General features: G+C 38.3%; 1 protein-coding gene across 2 annotated transcripts in view; it reads right to left on the reverse strand.

Annotated features, from left to right (window-relative positions):
* Positions 1-18,920, reverse strand: part of LOC132908082 (CD151 antigen-like) — a 90,318-nt gene that overhangs the window by 11,491 nt on the left and 59,907 nt on the right. For both annotated transcript variants that reach the window (XM_060961714.1, XM_060961715.1), the window contains one exon: positions 6,823-7,014. In XM_060961714.1, the coding sequence (XP_060817697.1) occupies positions 6,823-7,014 (192 nt within the window). The remainder of the gene's footprint in view (positions 1-6,822; positions 7,015-18,920) is intronic.

Genomic DNA, 18,920 nt, shown 5'->3' on the forward strand with positions numbered 1-18,920 from the left:
GATTCTGCGAAAGGATATCCTCCGCTTTTGTCTCTTAACGCTGCTACCGCGTGGTTTCCTCCGGCCAACTGGATTAACCGGCGTGCACTTATCTCCTCGCCGAGAGTATTTCATGCAAGTAAATATAAAAGAGCCGGATAAGGCAGTCGCAATATATTTTCTATCCGTATAGGGTTAACCGTAATCACGGATATCTTAGTTTCATGCGTGTCGAAGGTAAACGGAGCAACCAACGATCCCTAGAATCGCTATCGAGAGACGGGCTCGTTACACCGCGACATGGACACGTTTTAACAAGGAGATATCGTCTATGATCCTTCGAGAATCTCCTTTTACGTCCTTCCTGCGTAAAACGGCGTCCTTAACGAGCCTCGCCTCGCATCCTCCTTCGCCTATCGACCTATCGTCCAACTTTTACCGTCATTTGAATATTGATTTCAGAAAGAGAGAGAGACAGAGAGAGAGAGAAAGAGAGAGAGAGAGAGAGTCATCGTGAATTACAAAAAAGTGGTACAAGTTATGGAATAGATCCCGATGAAGAATTTTTGAGGATTTTTCGAGGACTTTTTCATCTTCCTGATTCATACGATATTTTTTATATCAGAACACGCAAAGTATAGACTCTTTATATCCCAAGAAATACAACAAAACTGCAAAGATTTTAAGAAATTTCTAATAACTTTTTATTCCACCCCATTTGCCATGAATACGCTAATACGTCTGATATTCTCATTTCTCGGGCGAGCAAGTGAGTATTAGTCAAATTTTCACTAACGGGGTAGGTAAGCTAATATCCTTTACACTGCTGTCTTTTGCTCACGATTGTAAAGGTACAAGTCAATTTCGCTTCTTTCCCGCTCTTTTACCTGAGATTCGAACGATACATCTCAAATTGATTATCCGATCTTACATCGTGTTTTAGATATTGTAGGTGCTTCTTTGCACAACTAGTAATTCTCACTAGTAATTCTGTTGCGTATTCGCTAGAGATTTATCAACGAGCATGTACGTCACGAGGAAAAGACAATTTCTACAAAAAGACTCTATCGATCAGCGAGGAAACGATTCGAAGAAACGGTCGCAATGATAAACCAGAAAGTGCTCAGGGAGGAACGTGCAGAGGTGGCTGGAAATCGGCAAATCGACGGGTAATCGATGAACTTCGAGTCCGTACCTCGATTTTCTTACTCGTACGCGTTCGTTCGAGCATAAATTGGTCGTAAGTGGCGCGATCGGCCGTTGGATACTTAGGAAGTAATGTGGTCTCGCCCGAAGCGTTCGGATCGGTGCTCCGGACGACGAGTGGAACTGGTTCGAAACCAGTCCGAGGCGTCGAGACTTGTCCGCCGATGCCAGTGCCGCGATACGTCATTTACTGGTATAAAAAAAAAAATCGACCGCTACTATGGTCATGGATACTAATTGAAACGCGCCGCGTCTCGTTAATACGCGAGCTTGCTAATTATTGCTTAATGATCTCGAAGCGCGCGGTATCTGTGATACACGCAAACATCGATATCCTTTGGGACATAGCGATCGTGAATTAGGCGTATCGTTCGATCGAATGTGACCTTCGCCGTGATTATGATCACTGTTCGACGGGTAATTGCTGGTAGCTTTGATAAGAGCATTAGATTATACATAGTAAATTACACAACCGATTATACGATTATACAATGGAGTTTGAAGGTTGAATCGATTTGACGGATTCCTGATGAGATTTGTGACGTGATCGCCTGGGAGGAATGGAAGATTAGCAGACAGATAGGTATTTATCAGAGAACTCAGTGAAGAGGGAAATTACAGAGCTTGAGATTTTGTTAGAAACTGTATTTAATCAACTGTGTGGGTTTGTACTACTCGCAGCACGTGATGAATATATCAAAAGAATACGCTGGCTAGAAAAAGTATTGTCGTATATCCTTATTTTACAATGATATGTTTTTTTACTCGATTTTGTGCGTTTCATTTTCACATTGTAGAATTTTTATAGTTATGTAAAAGCAACACTAAATTATGCAAAATTTAATCGCCAGTTAGGCTTGTGTTGATAAGCGAAATTGTAGGAACTAAAATTTTATTAGAAACTTTATACGTATAGTCAACTATATGTATGACAGTACTGAAAAGATGACAAATATATTGATAGTTGGATATAAATCGCGGTTACGTTAGTAAAAATAGGAGAATCGCGAAGATGTATTTATCATAGAAGCGTATAGCGGCTGTTATTACTCAGCGGAAACGTTAGCCTCGTAAATGTTACTTTAGGTTACAGTAGATACAACGCGTACACGCTAAGAGCATCGAATGAACAGCGATAAATTTCTACGTTGTCGTGTAACACCGGCTAACGATGACAATTTGTCGTTTAACGCCATGAGAATGGCGTATCATCGAAGGAGCGCGACGAACGAAATAGTATCGGAAACTATTCCTGCATCGTTCCCAACAAAATCAAAGACTCCATAGGGGAAGACTAAAGTGACTTTTCATTAAACAATCATAATCTTCGCCAATCGATTTGAACAAGTGGAGAGTCAAATTAAGAAGAATCTGTTCTCACAGATCTCTCTGCGGTTTGCAAGGGTTGTTAGTGGAATTTAACTATCATTTATGTGGAATTAAGCGTGAGCCAGTCCACGAAGGTTACAGGCTCAATGGTAGCGCGAGATACCAGAGCAGTGCTACGCTAATTCTCGCTTAAGCACAATTTATAGCTTAGCAGGGAACGCTAGTTTTCAGATAGAGAAACAACGGACAGGTTCGAAGGACAAAACTTTGCATTGAAACATATGGTTATTTCAAACTACGGAACTTTGTATAGAGTTTAATTATTTATTCAATAATGTAATATCGTAACAGGAAAAGCGTATTAGATAAAAGAGAATACGCGATATGAAAACACGCGATGTAGAGCACTGGAAATGTAATGAATTGTAAATACGTCGATACACAATGTTGGAGAATGGCAATTCGACTGGGAAAATTCTGACAGGGGGAAGCGGATGATTTTGGTCATTTCCTGCTACTTAATTCTTGGTTTCTACGAATTTCTGTATTCATAATAATAATAAATTGCGAATGTTTGCGTATATCTATATTTTTATTAACGTAATTAAGAGAGTATTACTAGTTAGGTATCTAAATATTCGAAATACTCTTTGGCTTTTTATACTTCCGTTTGATTTAAAGAAAGTGTAAAGAAACATAAGGCAAAACTATTTTCTTCGAACTATTCTGAAAATTTATTAAACGAAAATCTCAAACCGAAAAATCTTTGGCACTGAAAGTGCTCAAATACTTACAAAACGAAGAAAATATAAATTTTGCAAACATGGATGAGATATTGTGAATACGTATTAAAGTCCATTAAGCTGCCAGACTGCGTGTGACGGCATATCCTCTCTCGGTGAATTATGTCGTTGAAGCGCAAGAAAACAAGGAAGCTTTTAAAGTGATTCTTTTTTTTCGTTCCCTTCTCTATTTTTTCGTTTCTTTCTCTGTTTTTCCTTTGCTCATAAGAGAAAATCGCCTTCGATTCCGCTGATCGAACTTCAACGCAATCTGAGCTTTCGAAGCAATTCCGTAGAAAATATCCTTGGTACCGTATCAACCGTAACGACTGATCTTCTCCGCGGAAAAATCTGGATATTTTTAACAGCGTTCTCTCTATCTATTTGTTTTACTTTAGCACATTTAGCTTTGACGATAGAACCGCCATTGGATCGCGAACGTCGCGATCAACAAGGGGAGACTTTGCCGAGGAGTTCAAGCGATAATGTCGGAGGCAATCGACTATGCGTTCAAGGCGAAATCGACCTTGTGATTAAGTATTTTATTACGTGTTACTACGTGGATGGGATTTCTTTATAGTGGAAGGTGTATTTTATGCAGAGTACAAAAAGTAGCGCGATCTACATATAGCTAAGATTTATTTCACTGGTAGATAAGCAGCCGGTTTAGAATCTTCGAACTATGTAACGACGGTAAGCTCCGTTTACTCGTAACTTTAATAACTATCTTTTCAAATTAAAAAGATTGAAAAAGTAAACTTGAAGAAGTGCTATGCAGTATATACTGTGCAAAATTCTTAGACCATCCACGGATAACGATCTCGTAACGATACTCAAGTCACAATCCTAATCCTAAGTCCTAAATTAATGTTATAAGATACGGATAGAACGATTTAGAATGATATATGAGATGAAAGTAGATTAAAGACGTAAACAATTTATTCAAAATACTACAACCTTCCTGTTTGATAAATGGCATAGGACTATTGCATAGTACTGTGTATCCTTTCGTAAATCCCTTTAGAGTCAGATCTGAAATAAATGGTGGTACTATGTATTCTGCCTTGTATGGTGTTACCATATGATAATTGAATTAAATTAATGAAAAATGAATTAAATTAATGATAACTGAATTAAATTAATGAAAAATTATAAAACAATATATTATTATTAAAACATATCATTGCTGTCGATTCTTTAACCGATTTCATACGTTATAGGAAACACATAGAATAAAATAACAGGCTTGACAGCATCGGTCAAAATCGATGGTATAATGTAAACGAGCAGTCTTTCAAGCACTCTCTTCCCCTGCGCCATTCCTTCATTTTCATCGAGGAAGCGAGCTTTAACAGCGGACAAAGTCTCCGTGCCTGGAGCAATAATGTCGGAGGCAGCGATGCAAGTCAAAGGGAAGTTCAGCCCTACAGCCGAGAAAGAAACGGAGCTCGTAGATGGGCATTGAAGCTGCTCCGGAAACGGAACTTCGAGAAATCTTTTTTTAAATGCTTCGGCGAGAACGTCCCTCTCAATGGTGGCGAACCATTTTAATTACCATCGTGAATATCCTTTTCTTCCGTCTTCCATTCGAACGCTTACATCATAAATGGAATTTTTCCTCGAAAAGTTTTAGAACGAAAAAGAGAGGAAACACGGAGAAACGAAAAGGTAATGAAATGGAGGACAAAACGACAGCGAGATGAATTCATGATAGAATCAAGATCGCGTAATATTCGGCTTACAATGTGTTTTCTTTTCCGATCTCCAATGCTAAATCGTGACGTTTTAACTCGTGCCGGATCTTTGATACGGTGACTGAAATTCAAAGGGAAAGACGATCCTCTTCGTTTTATCGATATGAAAGCGGCAACACTTAATTCGTATGAAATCAGTATGAAAATAATCCTCAAGAATTATTAAGCCATCTTAGTATCGTGTCAAATAATATGGAAGAATAATATGTCGTTTAACTCTATAACATAATTTACGAATTTAATAGAAACATTTACAATTTTACAATTCAAAATAATAGGTATATACATATGTACACTTTAATATAAAAAATTGTATTTCTATGTACACTCACTGTGCTCTTGACCCTTCTAGGTATAACGTAAAGTGTTATCTATTTTTGAAAATAAATGATTTACATTTAAAAGTTGAAATTGCCTTTCTCCGAAACCTTTATTTCCACACTATTCGAAGATTTTCAGCTCTTCCCTAGGGATTCGAATTCCTGCGATTCGATTGTAAAGCGCCATCTTAGCCTTAAGCTCACCGTTACAGCTAATCTCTTTCATCTATATTTTACTTTAATCTTTCTCTAGATCTCTGTATCCTGTAACTACTTATCATTGTAAATGCATGCATTCCAATGGACTCATCCCGTATAGAAATAAAAAATGTAGTAAGTTGTATCCTACATAGCTGCAATTTGGTCCATACAGCAGCGTTAAAAAGAAAAGATCGTTTCCTAGACGAAACTACGCGAAGCTCTACGATACTTAGTTATGTATGAAACTAGTAAGCTTTTCCTAGCTTCGAATAGAGCATTTGAGAAAGTTTCGTGAACGATTGTCTTATTAACCAAAGAGCATCTGCTACCAAGGTTATAGGCAATTCCGAAAACGATAGCTAGAGTGGCTGGTTTCTCTAACATTCCAACCTTCTATATCATCCTCTGCTTTATCTTTGCCTCTATCTCTCTCGGCTAGGCGCGTTTACCCAGACCGGAGAATTAATTAATCAGACAATAGTGGCATCCTGATAAATGGCCGGCACGGAAGCGCATGATCGATAAGAGACACCGTGCTACCCATCAACGGTGTTACATGTTCTCGACAAAGCGATGAATCTTACGGAGACGCACGAGAACCGTTTCCGATTCGATCGACTCTGTCAAGATTATTGGCTAAAATGGATTCAGACGCCGTAAAGCGGTTTTCTTACGGTGAATTAAATAATCTTACGAGTCAATTCTGCTAGACAGAAATTGATGTTAGCTGGTTGAGGTTGAACTTCGTTATCCGACCTTTCATTTTTCACGACAGCTTTTGGTACCGACTTTGTGGAGTGAGTTTTTGATATTACTTACAGTCGACATAGAAAGCACTCGTACAATAATTAATTACTAAAACCTTGTAAAATCGCGTACATCGAATGAAGAAATGAATATAAACGTACGAATATAACATACGTGCAATGGAATGCTCGTACACTTGTCACGTTGCGATCAAACCCACGAGTTTAAAATATTTATTGCAAAAACAAGAAATAATTGTACAATTAGTATTTAATAAAATTTCTTTTTGATTCTATATCTTCGCAGTGCTTCGTGGAAAAATAAAGATATCCGTCCAGTACATATACTACAAGCATACCAATAAGTGATCACTTACAACGTATTCAATCATATGATATATGCTGAAAGAGATAACGATTGATTCAAACCAGCAGAGGTCGATCGAGTCGAAAGAGCATTCATCAGTGTTTCGCGGAAAAATAGAAATATCCTTCGATTACTTACTATAAGAAGAACGCATCTATTTTCAGAGGTTACACCGCCGCATCCGAGCCAGCTACCGACCACAGCCAGGACACCTGCGACGATCAAAGCGTAAGCTAGCGCCGGGTACGTCGAGGTCGTCATCAGGGACACGTAGTTGTGCTTCGAAATCACCGTCCAGATACCGATTCCGCCCACTACCAATCCAGATAACTGAAACAAAAATAAACCAGTCGACGCTCAAGTTCTGCACGTTCTGTTAATCTTTAATTAATCACCGCAATGCTGGGTGCATAAGGGATAAAACGCGGTTGAATACGCGCTTTCTCTCGCGCGTTCACGCGCTCAGAGCCAACAGAATTTGCCTATTCGTTTTTCTATCAAATAAACCTGCACGGAGTAAGTGATTCGCAGTTGGCTTTTCGGCTAATCGTATTTCACCCTATGCTAAACTCGTTAAGCCATCTCCGTGTACATACTGAACCTGTATACGCCATTGTGAAAGTTACCATTTCCCCACGAGATACAATCAACATGTCTAAGTTCAATTAATTCGTTCGATTAAAAGTGTAGTAAATGGAAGCAGTAAAATGAGGCTATGGGATCGGTAAGCGATTGAAGTTTAGGATTTTCGGCAACAATTCGATTCACACGTATTACGAATCATAAGGATTTGGAACAGATTTCAGGGACGTGCAATATCTAGTCAAAAATAGTTCTTCCTTTTGTCATATGTACATTCCCGTTTCTAAGGATTGTAATAACATATTATAATATAGTGTATAATCTTCGTCGTTAATTTTATCAATTAAAACGAATATCTATCTCGATTCTGTTTCTTTAATTGCGCCTATGAAAATGTACATAGACACTCTGAATACTGTATATATTTTTTAATGTTATGTGTATTCTGTGCAATTTATTTACGATGTAGGTATATGATGGATAGAACGACGATATCTTAATGGCGTATATAACCATGACGTCTTTGATACGTCAGTACGTTTTATTCCGCCAATATCGAAGTTCGAATTCCATCGAATTCGGTCATAGTGCAGATACGGTCACCGCCCACGAACAGTCGGTACACAACGTCGAACGTCGTCGATAACCGTCCGTGCCCTTCGATATCTTTTCTCCACGACGATTTATCTATTTTTTCGTTTCTCCTTTTCCGTATTTCGTTTCTATTTTTCTCCTCTTATTTTTTCGCTGCCTTGATTCCGGGGAATTTTTGTTCGACCGGCCAGTGACAACGCGGTAGCAACGCCAATCGCCTCTCCCGCGGGAGCAACGGTGGAAAGCACTAGGAGATATACGGACAACGTCCACGTAAATATCGGTGGACGCGCGATATTTACGGTATCCAGGAATGTGCAGTGTACGCGGTCAGTGTGGTCTGTGTTCGTGCAATGACCAAGTTTCTAGACACGTGTGTTCGACGAACGAAACGTTCCTGGCCATTATCCGTCCTACGAAAGATGCACACGTGAGATCGTACTTTATCGTTACCGGCGATAATCGTGCTAGAATTTTTTCGTTTGTTTCTATTCTCTTGAAATAATGTAAATTCGTGGAGAATTAGCAGATTTTCGTAATACCTTTTCGTGGAATAGTTTTTTATTTAGTTACATTTTTATTTAGTATTTATAGTTTTTTGCTCCAAATGTCTTATTGTATTATTAAATCATTGTATAAACATTGTACAAATATGCCGTGGAATAATATTATTCTTATACTGTCTTGTCGTAGTATTGTATCTCTTTTTGCTCTACTATACATGGACGGACTGTTTTCTTTTAGAAGCACAATGTTTTTATTCTTCCCTTTCTTTGAATCTATGCTGAGAACTAAAATAACTAAGTTTTAGAACGTGTTGGAATAACAGTCTAAGTGTAGTTCGTTGTTCTTTGAACCATACAGAAACATTTGTGCTGAATATACATAGATAATATTTCATTAATTTATTTGATCCAAAAATGAAATAAAATTTTGTACGAGGCTGATACCTCGGCTGAAATTAACGTGTCATATATATGTGACACATAGTAACGAATGCGTTAATTATATAGTTAATTATCTGCCAATCGTATCTAGGTTAATTATACGAGTATAATGTTGCATCAGTATCTAAATTTGTTTCTCATTAGCACATAATTTCATTGCTTTTGTATTGTTTCTTTTTATTTATTTTAACGATTAAGAAATTAAAGATTATTCGTAACTACTAATGTTATCCTATAATGTTAAAATTTCCCTAGTGTATGGTATAGTGTTTGACGGTATACATAGATTCAGGGAAAAGGAATCTCCAGGGAGCTCGATGAATCAAAGCAGTAGTCCAAATTTAGGGTCATAATCTCATGCTACTCGTGTAAGTCTCTCTAGAAAGTATCAAGTCCAACATGTGAAATATCTGTTTTCTTTGGACGAAATAGGTATGCTTTTGCTTTTCACCAGGATAAATATTGACATACTTCTGCCATCGAGATATAATATTTCCAATACTACTTCTGAAAAAATATTATTTTATAAAATCTTCGTGGATTCACCTCGTTCTTTATCTCCGGAGCTGCTGGTATCTCTAGAAGAAAATTACAAAATCCAACGACGAATAATACCTGCCTTAGCAATGTATTATACGCTACAATAAAACAATTTATGTGTTCAAGAACTATGTTAATATCGTCTATGCAGAATGGCTTTTAAAATAGATATGTAACTAAAATTTTATAGGTATATATTCATTCCAAGTAGAATATTCAGGAAGAATATGTAGTTCTCGTTGCAGATAGAATATCGAAGACTTTGCAGCGCTGTAATATATAAACGATACAGGGAATGGAAAAACATAAATCAACCTTTACTTCTACATAAACCATACTGCAGGCAATCTACGCAAAGGATATGAAGCGTTCAAACGGGCATTTCATACGTTACAGCCTAATATAACCGGGATTTGTTTTTGACCGGAAAGAAATAGTTCCCTGTCATATATCCTAACGTTCCAAGCGAGCACATATTGCAAAAATTATAAAACCTTTCTATCTCATCGCATGGAGCCGTAAATTTTCGAAATAGCAACGATCGAAAAAGGGTTTGCATCAACGGTTAATCGATATTCTTTTATCTACGGCGTTCATCGGGCCGGTTCTTTTCGGGGCTGACAGAACGAAACCGCACCTACGCATTACACCATATATCTTCGTAGAAAAATCCGGCCAGGAATGCTTCGAATCCAAGTCGATATTGGTACATACTGTATACCATGTATCTGAATACTTAGAGCAACTCTGTACACATGAACATATTATGTGTGTTTTACGAAACGTTTTGAAATTTCATTAGCACCGTAATGCGACCCGAGTAACATGATTATATTGGTTAAGTTTGAAACCAATTTGAAAGTATATAGGTGTATAAAGTGTACAGAGTAGGTATACGTAGTAGAAATTATTTAGTATACGATATTTAGTGTAAGCGTACGTATATTTCGCAGAGATCAGACAATTATTTAAACTACATATATACAGCGTGTACCAATTTTTTTTTATCAAATATATGCTTGCAATACATATTTTGTAATTGTTATATACATTTTCAAATTGGTTTGAAGTTTTACCAATATAATTGCTACAGTCGTGTCTCGTTACGATGTTGATAAAATTTTACAATGTTTTATATAACACGCACAAGATATATAATGTGTATATGAAAATTTTCTATGGTAAAAGTATCCAAATACTTTCTTGAGTCAGTATATTTCTCCGCGATGCGCTTGAATCCCCGTGGCTCTAGGATCGAACAACTCCGAAATATCTCACTGCGTGGAAGCTGCTCGAGGGGGCAGCGATTTATTATTTTATCATAGTCCCGATGCCGAAGGCGGCCACGTATTTCGGCCACAGAGTCGTAAATCCCGTATTATATCGTAGATACCATAGGTGGATTATATTTTGTATCTTTGTACGATACGGTGCATAAGTATAGAGTAATCTAATTATGGATGAACTTGAACGACGCAGGTCTATTCTCTGTTCCAGTTTGAACGTCGAAGAGCAATCGATCTTGCAATTAGTCGTGACAGGAGGTTAAAAAGTTTCTCAAATCAAAAGCTTGAAAATATAAGAAAGATATCAGCGTAAAATCATTTTCTGATGGATTTTTAGTATCAGAGAAGTGAGTTTGCGCGACGAGAAAGAGAAATAAAAGTAGATGATTCTCAAGCTGCGACCTCTCCAGAGGAACATAAACGTAATTTACGATTAGTATTCGCGATGGAATATTTATGACGTGTTCGGTTGAATGTTATTTACATACACATAAGTTTCGAATAGCGGAGATATTTACAATCGGTGAAGTCAAGTGCGTAAGAGCGGAGACTTTCTCCGCGAGTAGACGAGATTATGCACCATCGTATTTTTCCAACATGTTGATGGTTACGCGCGATGAATAGCTCGAGTCGAGGCGATCGGCATTCTGTCGCGTGGTTCCCGTCGAACGTGAATCTTGGGTGGTCTGCCAGAACGGCAGGATCACGTACAACGCGATCAAAAAGTTATTACTGCTTCCTATAAAGCGATTTGGAAAGGAGAAAATAATGCGTACAGAGGTATGTACGAATAAAGAACATATAGCGGCTGCAAAAAGTATTGACACACCAGCGTATTTATTTTATTATAGCATTTACCTATTAACTAAATTAAATGCAAGCATATTAAAACTTGATGGCATAAAAACGAAATGTAGAGTCTGATAAAACACTGATAAAAAATACCGATAAAAAGGTTCAAAGTGTATAACACACCTCACACATGAAAGGTATCTACAAATGCTCGAATACATTTCATGCGCCACTGCTGTATTAAAAGAACTCTTCGTTTAATTGCAACTTTTTGCGCTCTGGCGCCCATACGACGTAAAATGCGAATAATAAATTCAAACAATGCTATTCGAATAACGCGGAACATACTTCTTGTGTTATCCTACTGTACAAAGCCAGCAGTCTACCTTGGCCTGCTTAGAACAATGGATCGAACGTCGTCGAGTTATAGGACTCGGTTCCAACCATAAGCGGGCCATTTTCGGTTCGATCAAGCCGAGCCGAAAATAAAAAGACTAGCCGCGTCGTTTTTATCTAGCTTGCTCAATTAGAGGAGCGCTGGATTTCGTCTGTTCCTCGAGGCCGACCGCTAACTATGCACGCGTGACATTCGTCCCAGTCAGCTTAAAAGCCTCGTTTGGACAGGTTTTCTGGAATTCTTCGAGGGACACCGATGTCTCCCACAAACGCCCCCGCAGCTCCCTTTTACTCGTCTCTCGAAGGGCTTTAAGACCTTTGTGCGTTCGTTTTCCTGAGACGCGATGGTGACTTATCTTCTTCGAGAGATTATGAATTCGAAGAGCAAATAAAGAGACGAGTGTCTAACGGCGCTCCACGGTCACTCCTTTACCACGTTTCGCTCCCCATCTGACGGTCGATGGAGCAGAAAATTCATTTCCCTCTCGCCATTCTCTGACGGGTAAGTTAAATTGTATTGGCAAGAATTATTATTGCGATGTTGGAGGGTAACAGAGATTACGTAGTTTTGGAGGAAGGTATTAAGAAGGGCAGTGTTCCTGAATCTACATCGAAGTATAATTAAGTCCCTCGGAAGATCAGTTCTTCTTATATTCTCAATATTATTGTTCGCAATCTTCTTACACGATTCAGCCAATATTATTGGTGAAATTTTATAAGCCACCAGTTACAAGTTGTCAGAATGAATTCTCCTGCATAATAACAACGTGTTTGATAATAATGCGAATGAACGTTCAGAAACAACTTTCATAAATTACGCGTCGTCTGATTTCCTATCTGTATACTTCTGTATTTTCTCAGTATATCTTCGCTTGTCGTACTTAATAACATTTAATAATTACACTGTGCGTAATACAATTTAAGATGTAAAAATTGTTATATTATTCTTGGCAGTTTTTTTAAATCTTTTTCGTCCTATAACATACGATAAATAAGAAATTGTAGCAATTAGAAAGTGTATTCTTTTTGACGAAGTTACGTCGTAATAGTATCGTCATAGCTTCGCTCATCCCCAAGATCGAGCGACGTTTGTTCGAGTCTAACAATCTTTTCGTCCGACGGTTATAAAATATTACACTGCTAATTCCATAAATCGTGGTACACCCTCTCTTGAATTTTTGCCAAGATTTATGAGGACGGTAACTAGGTACGAGTTGTATAACTTGCACGATACGATTACGACCGCCGAGCAAGCTATCCTACACCGGCAACGACGTTGTTTTCCTTTTTTATTATTTAGCCAACATTTTCTTTACGTTGCGTCGTTACGAAGACCTCAGGCGTCGCTCCTTAGTTTCCGCGCTGGGTTTCGAGTCTTTATACTTGCCTTTAACTTCTTCCGTTTCAATTTTGCTTCTGTTATGATACTTACAGTGCAGTTTAAATAGTAAACGATGTAAGTGGTAGAAATTAAAAAGTAATTATTCTGCGTGGAAAGGATGCGAATTCTATGAATGATGTGGCCACGAATGTTACAAGCGGTCAGATGTTTATGCAAATGGATATTTTTACAAAGCACATACGAAGAATTGAATTTTGAATATAAAAGAAAGAATGTTCTATTTTCGAAATATAATTAAATATTAAATAAATAAATTTAACTAATCCGACGTATTTTCCATCATTTATTCTCATTTTAAATTTTTAAAGTAAAGTAAACGTTGAAAGCCCACAGATTGAAACTACGGAGGTTAAAATTGCGTTAATAAAAGGAAACATCCGCAGCGTTGAAATAACAAATAATATAAGTATAAGGGTTAACAAAGAGGCGCTTCTGTTCATATTGGAAATTCTACGTTGCTCGCTACTTCAATTTCTCGATTATATCTACAAAATTTTCGAAACGAGACATTTCATAATAACAATTGGTCTATATTAATGATTTTCAGGATCCATATTAATTTCGTCTGTACAATCCCGATGCTAAATAAGCAGACATCCGCCTGTTATACTTTTGCGTTGTATTTGTAACAAAGCTTCTCTCCGCCCGGGCCAGTGGATTTTAACTGACACGGAATATCCGCTGTTACGCAATGCACTGGCTTTTCACGTCGGATCACGTAGCGGCGCAAAGTATGTCGGGGATGCGTCTAATTTTAAGTCCTGCCCGTTGTATCCGCGAGTTACGCGCAAATAAGAATTCGCCTGTTTGCATGTCAACCTATATATACATGCTTGCATCAAATGTCTGCCAAATTGAAGCCAGAAGCGATGAAATTTTCGTGCTTTGATCTTGCTAAATTCGTGCAATGATCTTCGTTCTCGTTATTACATAATTATGAATAGATTGCAAATATTTATATATTTTTATATTTTTGTGGACGTATAATTAAACAAATGGAATTTAAATAGAAATCTATGTCATGTACTAAATATTGTAACAGATACTTTACTTCGAGTGTCTCGTAGAATATTCAGGCTATAAACCTCTCATTTATTATTAGGATTTTCGCGAAAGATTCAATTTCTATTATTATCAAAGTTGTTACTTCGTATTGGTAATTTGTAACACGAAAAATTTTGCTGATGGTATTAGTTCAATTGTACAACACGGTCCCGAACCAATAGAGAATAAAAATTGAGTCAATGAATAAGAATTTTAGTTAATCCGTTAGCTACGTAACAACGTTAATTGTTGGGAAATTTGCTGGTTCGTATCAGAGTAAATAGAAAAAAAGGTAGGGCCAAAGGAAAAACAGACACACGGCCTGATGGTTCGATGATTTCTCGCGTTTAGTCTCGGTGCATTCTTCGGTACAGCTGCAGCTGCCACGAGATATCATCGCTATACCAGCCTGTTGTTCCACTCCCTTGGCATGATACTTGCGTATACGTATACTATACTATATATGTACAACGCAGGGTACACGCACGATTTATGACGGCCGTTTTAAGGCCACCGGCACCGCTTCGTAATGCCATTAATGATAAACAATTTCGACGCTGCGTGCCCACCGCCAGAGACTCAACCGCGAAACACGAGAAACTTAGACGATGTCGGTTAATTTAATGGAATCATTTGCAGCGAGAGCTTTACGATAATCGGTCGAACCCCCGGGCACGACTCCCAGACTTCGTGCTATGAAACGCCAGTTCCCTCTTCCAGACTTCCTGTTCTACGTCTCTGTTATATAAGATACGGTAGAGCAATCAAACAGGAAATTAACTAAAGCAAAATGTTAATGTAGAATAGAATTTACTTGTTCGAAGGTTCATTCTCGAAAAGATCGAGTTTGAAAATGGGTCAGGTTCACGCGGACTTGGATAATTTCTGATTGAATACGAGAGGAAGAATTCTACATACAAAAGCGAAGATTAAAATTTTTCTATTTGAAGCTTCATTTCCGAGAAGATCAAATCTGCAAACTGGTCAGTCGTGCTACTGTGAATTTGGCTCATTTCCAATTCGATACGCTTGTAGGATAAAAGATCTTGTCTGTACGTGAAAATGAATCGAGAACGTAGAATAATCTTTTCTTCGTTTGGAGCCTCGTTTTCGAGAAAATCGGGTTTGAGAAGCGTTCAAGTACGTACGTGAACTTGGCTAATTCTCGATTCAATACAAATAGACAATTTGGTAAGAACCTTTTTTTCGTACATGCGAAAATAAATTGAAAATCCAGAATAACCGTTTATTTTTTTCATTTGGAGCCTCTTTTTCGATTATATCTATATAATAGTTTGGAGAGTGGTCAAAAATACGTGACTAATACGCAGTGGAATACGAGTGGACAATTGAGATTCTGCACGCGAGTTTCATTCAAATTGACAGCGATATACATATGTTTAACGCTAAATTGAAAAAAAGAGAGAAATTGGTAATACAAAATTGATTGGCAACACAGTGAGTTTTTAAATTGTTTCTCTGTGAAACATGAAAAATGTTATTTTTGTTTTTCTCTTGTACCATTCGTTATACACTTTTCATAATGACGGTTGGAATACAAGCTATTCGAAATATTAATAAATCGCGAAATTCGAATGTCTCGAAACGTGCAGAAATGCCAGAAATCTTAAAAGACAATGGGAGCTATTAATAGCCTCTATCCAATAAATTCAAATAATCGGTCGCTGTAGCAGCGATACACCGAATTCCGGCCCAATTTCTCGCTAGATCGATAAGAGAATCGGAGAATGCAGCGTTGGAAATGCTCGCAGAAATTGGCGAGCGCGCGTGACATTCCGTCCAAGTTTATCGACTCGGGGATCCATCGATCTTCAACCGCTAGCCGGAATCGATCGAGAAACATTGCATGTATTCGCGTGTTGCACGGTAGATCTCAGTTTGGAGAACGTCGTTCTAAGAGCAGTTTTACATTAATCGGTCTAAGTATGTTGAATGAGAGATTCGTCTTGTGCTCGAGCGTTTGAAATCGAAGGTGAGCATCCTATTAGCATAAGAACCGAGAAGATCTCTTGGCGAGAATAGCTGCTGTCTTATTTACAATGTGTCAGAGATGATCATTCACACATCCGCGAATTTATTCCATGCGCACTGGCAAAACGAAGATGTACGATAAGACAGGTTTATTTCGGTCATTTAAGCTTCAAGATCTTCAGATTCAATCTTTAACTTTGTTATATATCGTGAAACGTCATTAGTCTTTGATATAATAACGAAAACGTGAGAAAATTTCATGTACCTCGGGTGCAGCGAGGGAAAATATAAGAAACGAGAGGATGGTCGAAGGCCTTGGAAGTTTTCAATGTTTTGCAGGTCTCGGTAAGTGTTCAATATCTGACAAACATTTTCAATATATACCTTCGTCGAGGCGAGTGTATCGGCATAAGATATTTAATCAAGATCTAAAATGTCCGAGTCTGTAATCATATTCGAATATTCATTGTTCATAGTTATGAGGAACTTCAAATTGCTTTGAAGTTGAAATTCAAACATCCATCGCTGGTCATGAGCAGATCGTGTCGTTTCAACATCAAACACGAGTGGATGAACGCGAAAACGCAAAACTCGCGGCTACTTTGCGTAATGCACGATCACCGAGCGATGAAGCTATTGAATAACCTTTCAGAGCGCGACAAAGGTTCGCTGTTGAGGCTCGTCCTCGCTTTTCACTACCGAGAACGAGATTCCATCACGGGACTGCGTCCCTGTTCGTTGCACAAAGATTCTAGTTCCGTGACTTGGAGCGTGAAACCGGCCCGAGCCCGGTCCCGGAATATTCCCAGATTCAATCTGCAGGAGGCACGTAAACCCTGTATAGCCAGAGAGCTATTCTATTCCCTAGCGAAATTAGAATAATTACGTGTTACATCGTGTCTCGACGACTCTCGTCTCTCTCCTGACTTGTTCAAGTGTGCATAGAGAAACTACGTTTCGTTTAGCAGGACTTCCCACATTACTTTTATACTTAAACATCTCTTTCCTTCGTTTCTTCGAGGTTTGGAAGTCTTACTTCTGTGAGAGAGTCGAGAAAAAAAATCTTCGTAGACGGCTCGAGGAAATTACGTTTGACACGCGATGCGTGAATGCGAATCCACCTGACTGCTGCAAATTAGCGACAGTTTATCAAAGGTGAACTCAGGTTACCACACGTGGAGTTAGTGAGTTTCGCACATTCTATTTCGCTGGCAAACATATAGCGATAATCTTACTCTCGTACGTAACTCAAACTGTCTATAATTTTCTCTTTCTACGATGTACCAAATACAGTTTTAATTACGCGAAGCTACAATGTAATTCCAAGTGACAGAAGTGTAAGATAAATTCAAGAAATCGTTCGTAGGTCGACGTAAATCGAGTTCTTGTAGAAGACAGCAGTAAGATATCTTCATCAAGCCCCTGAATAATCAATCTTTAATGATCCTTTCTAACGATCAATTCTTAATAATTAAACACGCAGAAACGGTTTTATATTGGCAAATCTTTTTCGAGAAATTGTTCCACCTTTACTTCTTAATGATAAATCTGACAATTTCTACAAAAGAGAAAGCACAGCGCAGTCTAATAAATTTGAAGCTTTAATACCACAATACGTAAAATTTACTGTATAAATTTTCATTTCGAAGAAGTGAATTGACATTGCACGAGATTATTCAGAGAATAGAAACCGAAAGTAATTTTACCATATTTTCGCGAGATACAAATTAACTAAATTTCCGACAAAATATATATACGAGTTTTCGGTTGCGCACAAGGGTTAAGCAGCGTATCGAGTCGACTAACGAACCTAAGTTAACCAGCTCGAGACGTGACAAATTTCAATTATCCATCCTCTTCGAGATAAGCCAGAGACGTTTCCGATACTCGTGAAAAATTCTTCACTCCCTGTTTGACGTGTCGAGGATAATTAAACGGTAAACAGCGAAGCAGAATAATTCGAGCTACGTTCGGGATGGCGCGTGAAAAGGATTTTAGCGATGCACAGAGGATGGTACTGAGAAGTGAGCGATGCGAGCGCGTGGACATTGCTTCACGCTTGATATTTCACGATCGACAAACGTGTCAAGTGCGATCTGTCGTTGGACGACGCACCGGTATGCACGCGCGCCTACGTGCGTTCCTGCGTTGCCTTGTGCGTATACGCGTCCTGCCTGCACGGAAACGCAAGTACCCTAGGGCATGCACTAGGTGTCCCGTGGTATACGTTCGAGCGAATAGCCATTACCTCCGGACGGTCACCGGACTCGTTCTCGTCCGAGAAATAAGCCGGATGACGGTCGTTTCGTTCGTTTAGAGTGACTCGTTTCAATCCTCTGGTTGGCCATGCAATTGCAGTCTACTCATCTATTTGTATTTTTTTTTCTTTTTCTTTTTACTTATGCTAATTGAGTCGTGGAAGACCTATCTCTACGAATGACTACAATTTCGTTTTACTTATGCAAATCGAACCGGGAAACATCTATCGAAGTAAACGACTATTTAGGAAGTACATATATGGGAGTATACAGGAAGGCTTAGTTACATAGTTATGTTTGTAATTTTTATAAACGTAGATATGATATTAGAAATTACGTTGGTAATTACATAGAGTGGAAACGTTTGAAAGAAATAGCGTTATACGCGTAATATTTAGAAGCA

This window comes from Bombus pascuorum, chromosome 6 (genome assembly GCF_905332965.1).
Source record: "Bombus pascuorum chromosome 6, iyBomPasc1.1, whole genome shotgun sequence".
In the NCBI taxonomy this organism is placed as follows: domain Eukaryota; kingdom Metazoa; phylum Arthropoda; class Insecta; order Hymenoptera; family Apidae; genus Bombus; species Bombus pascuorum.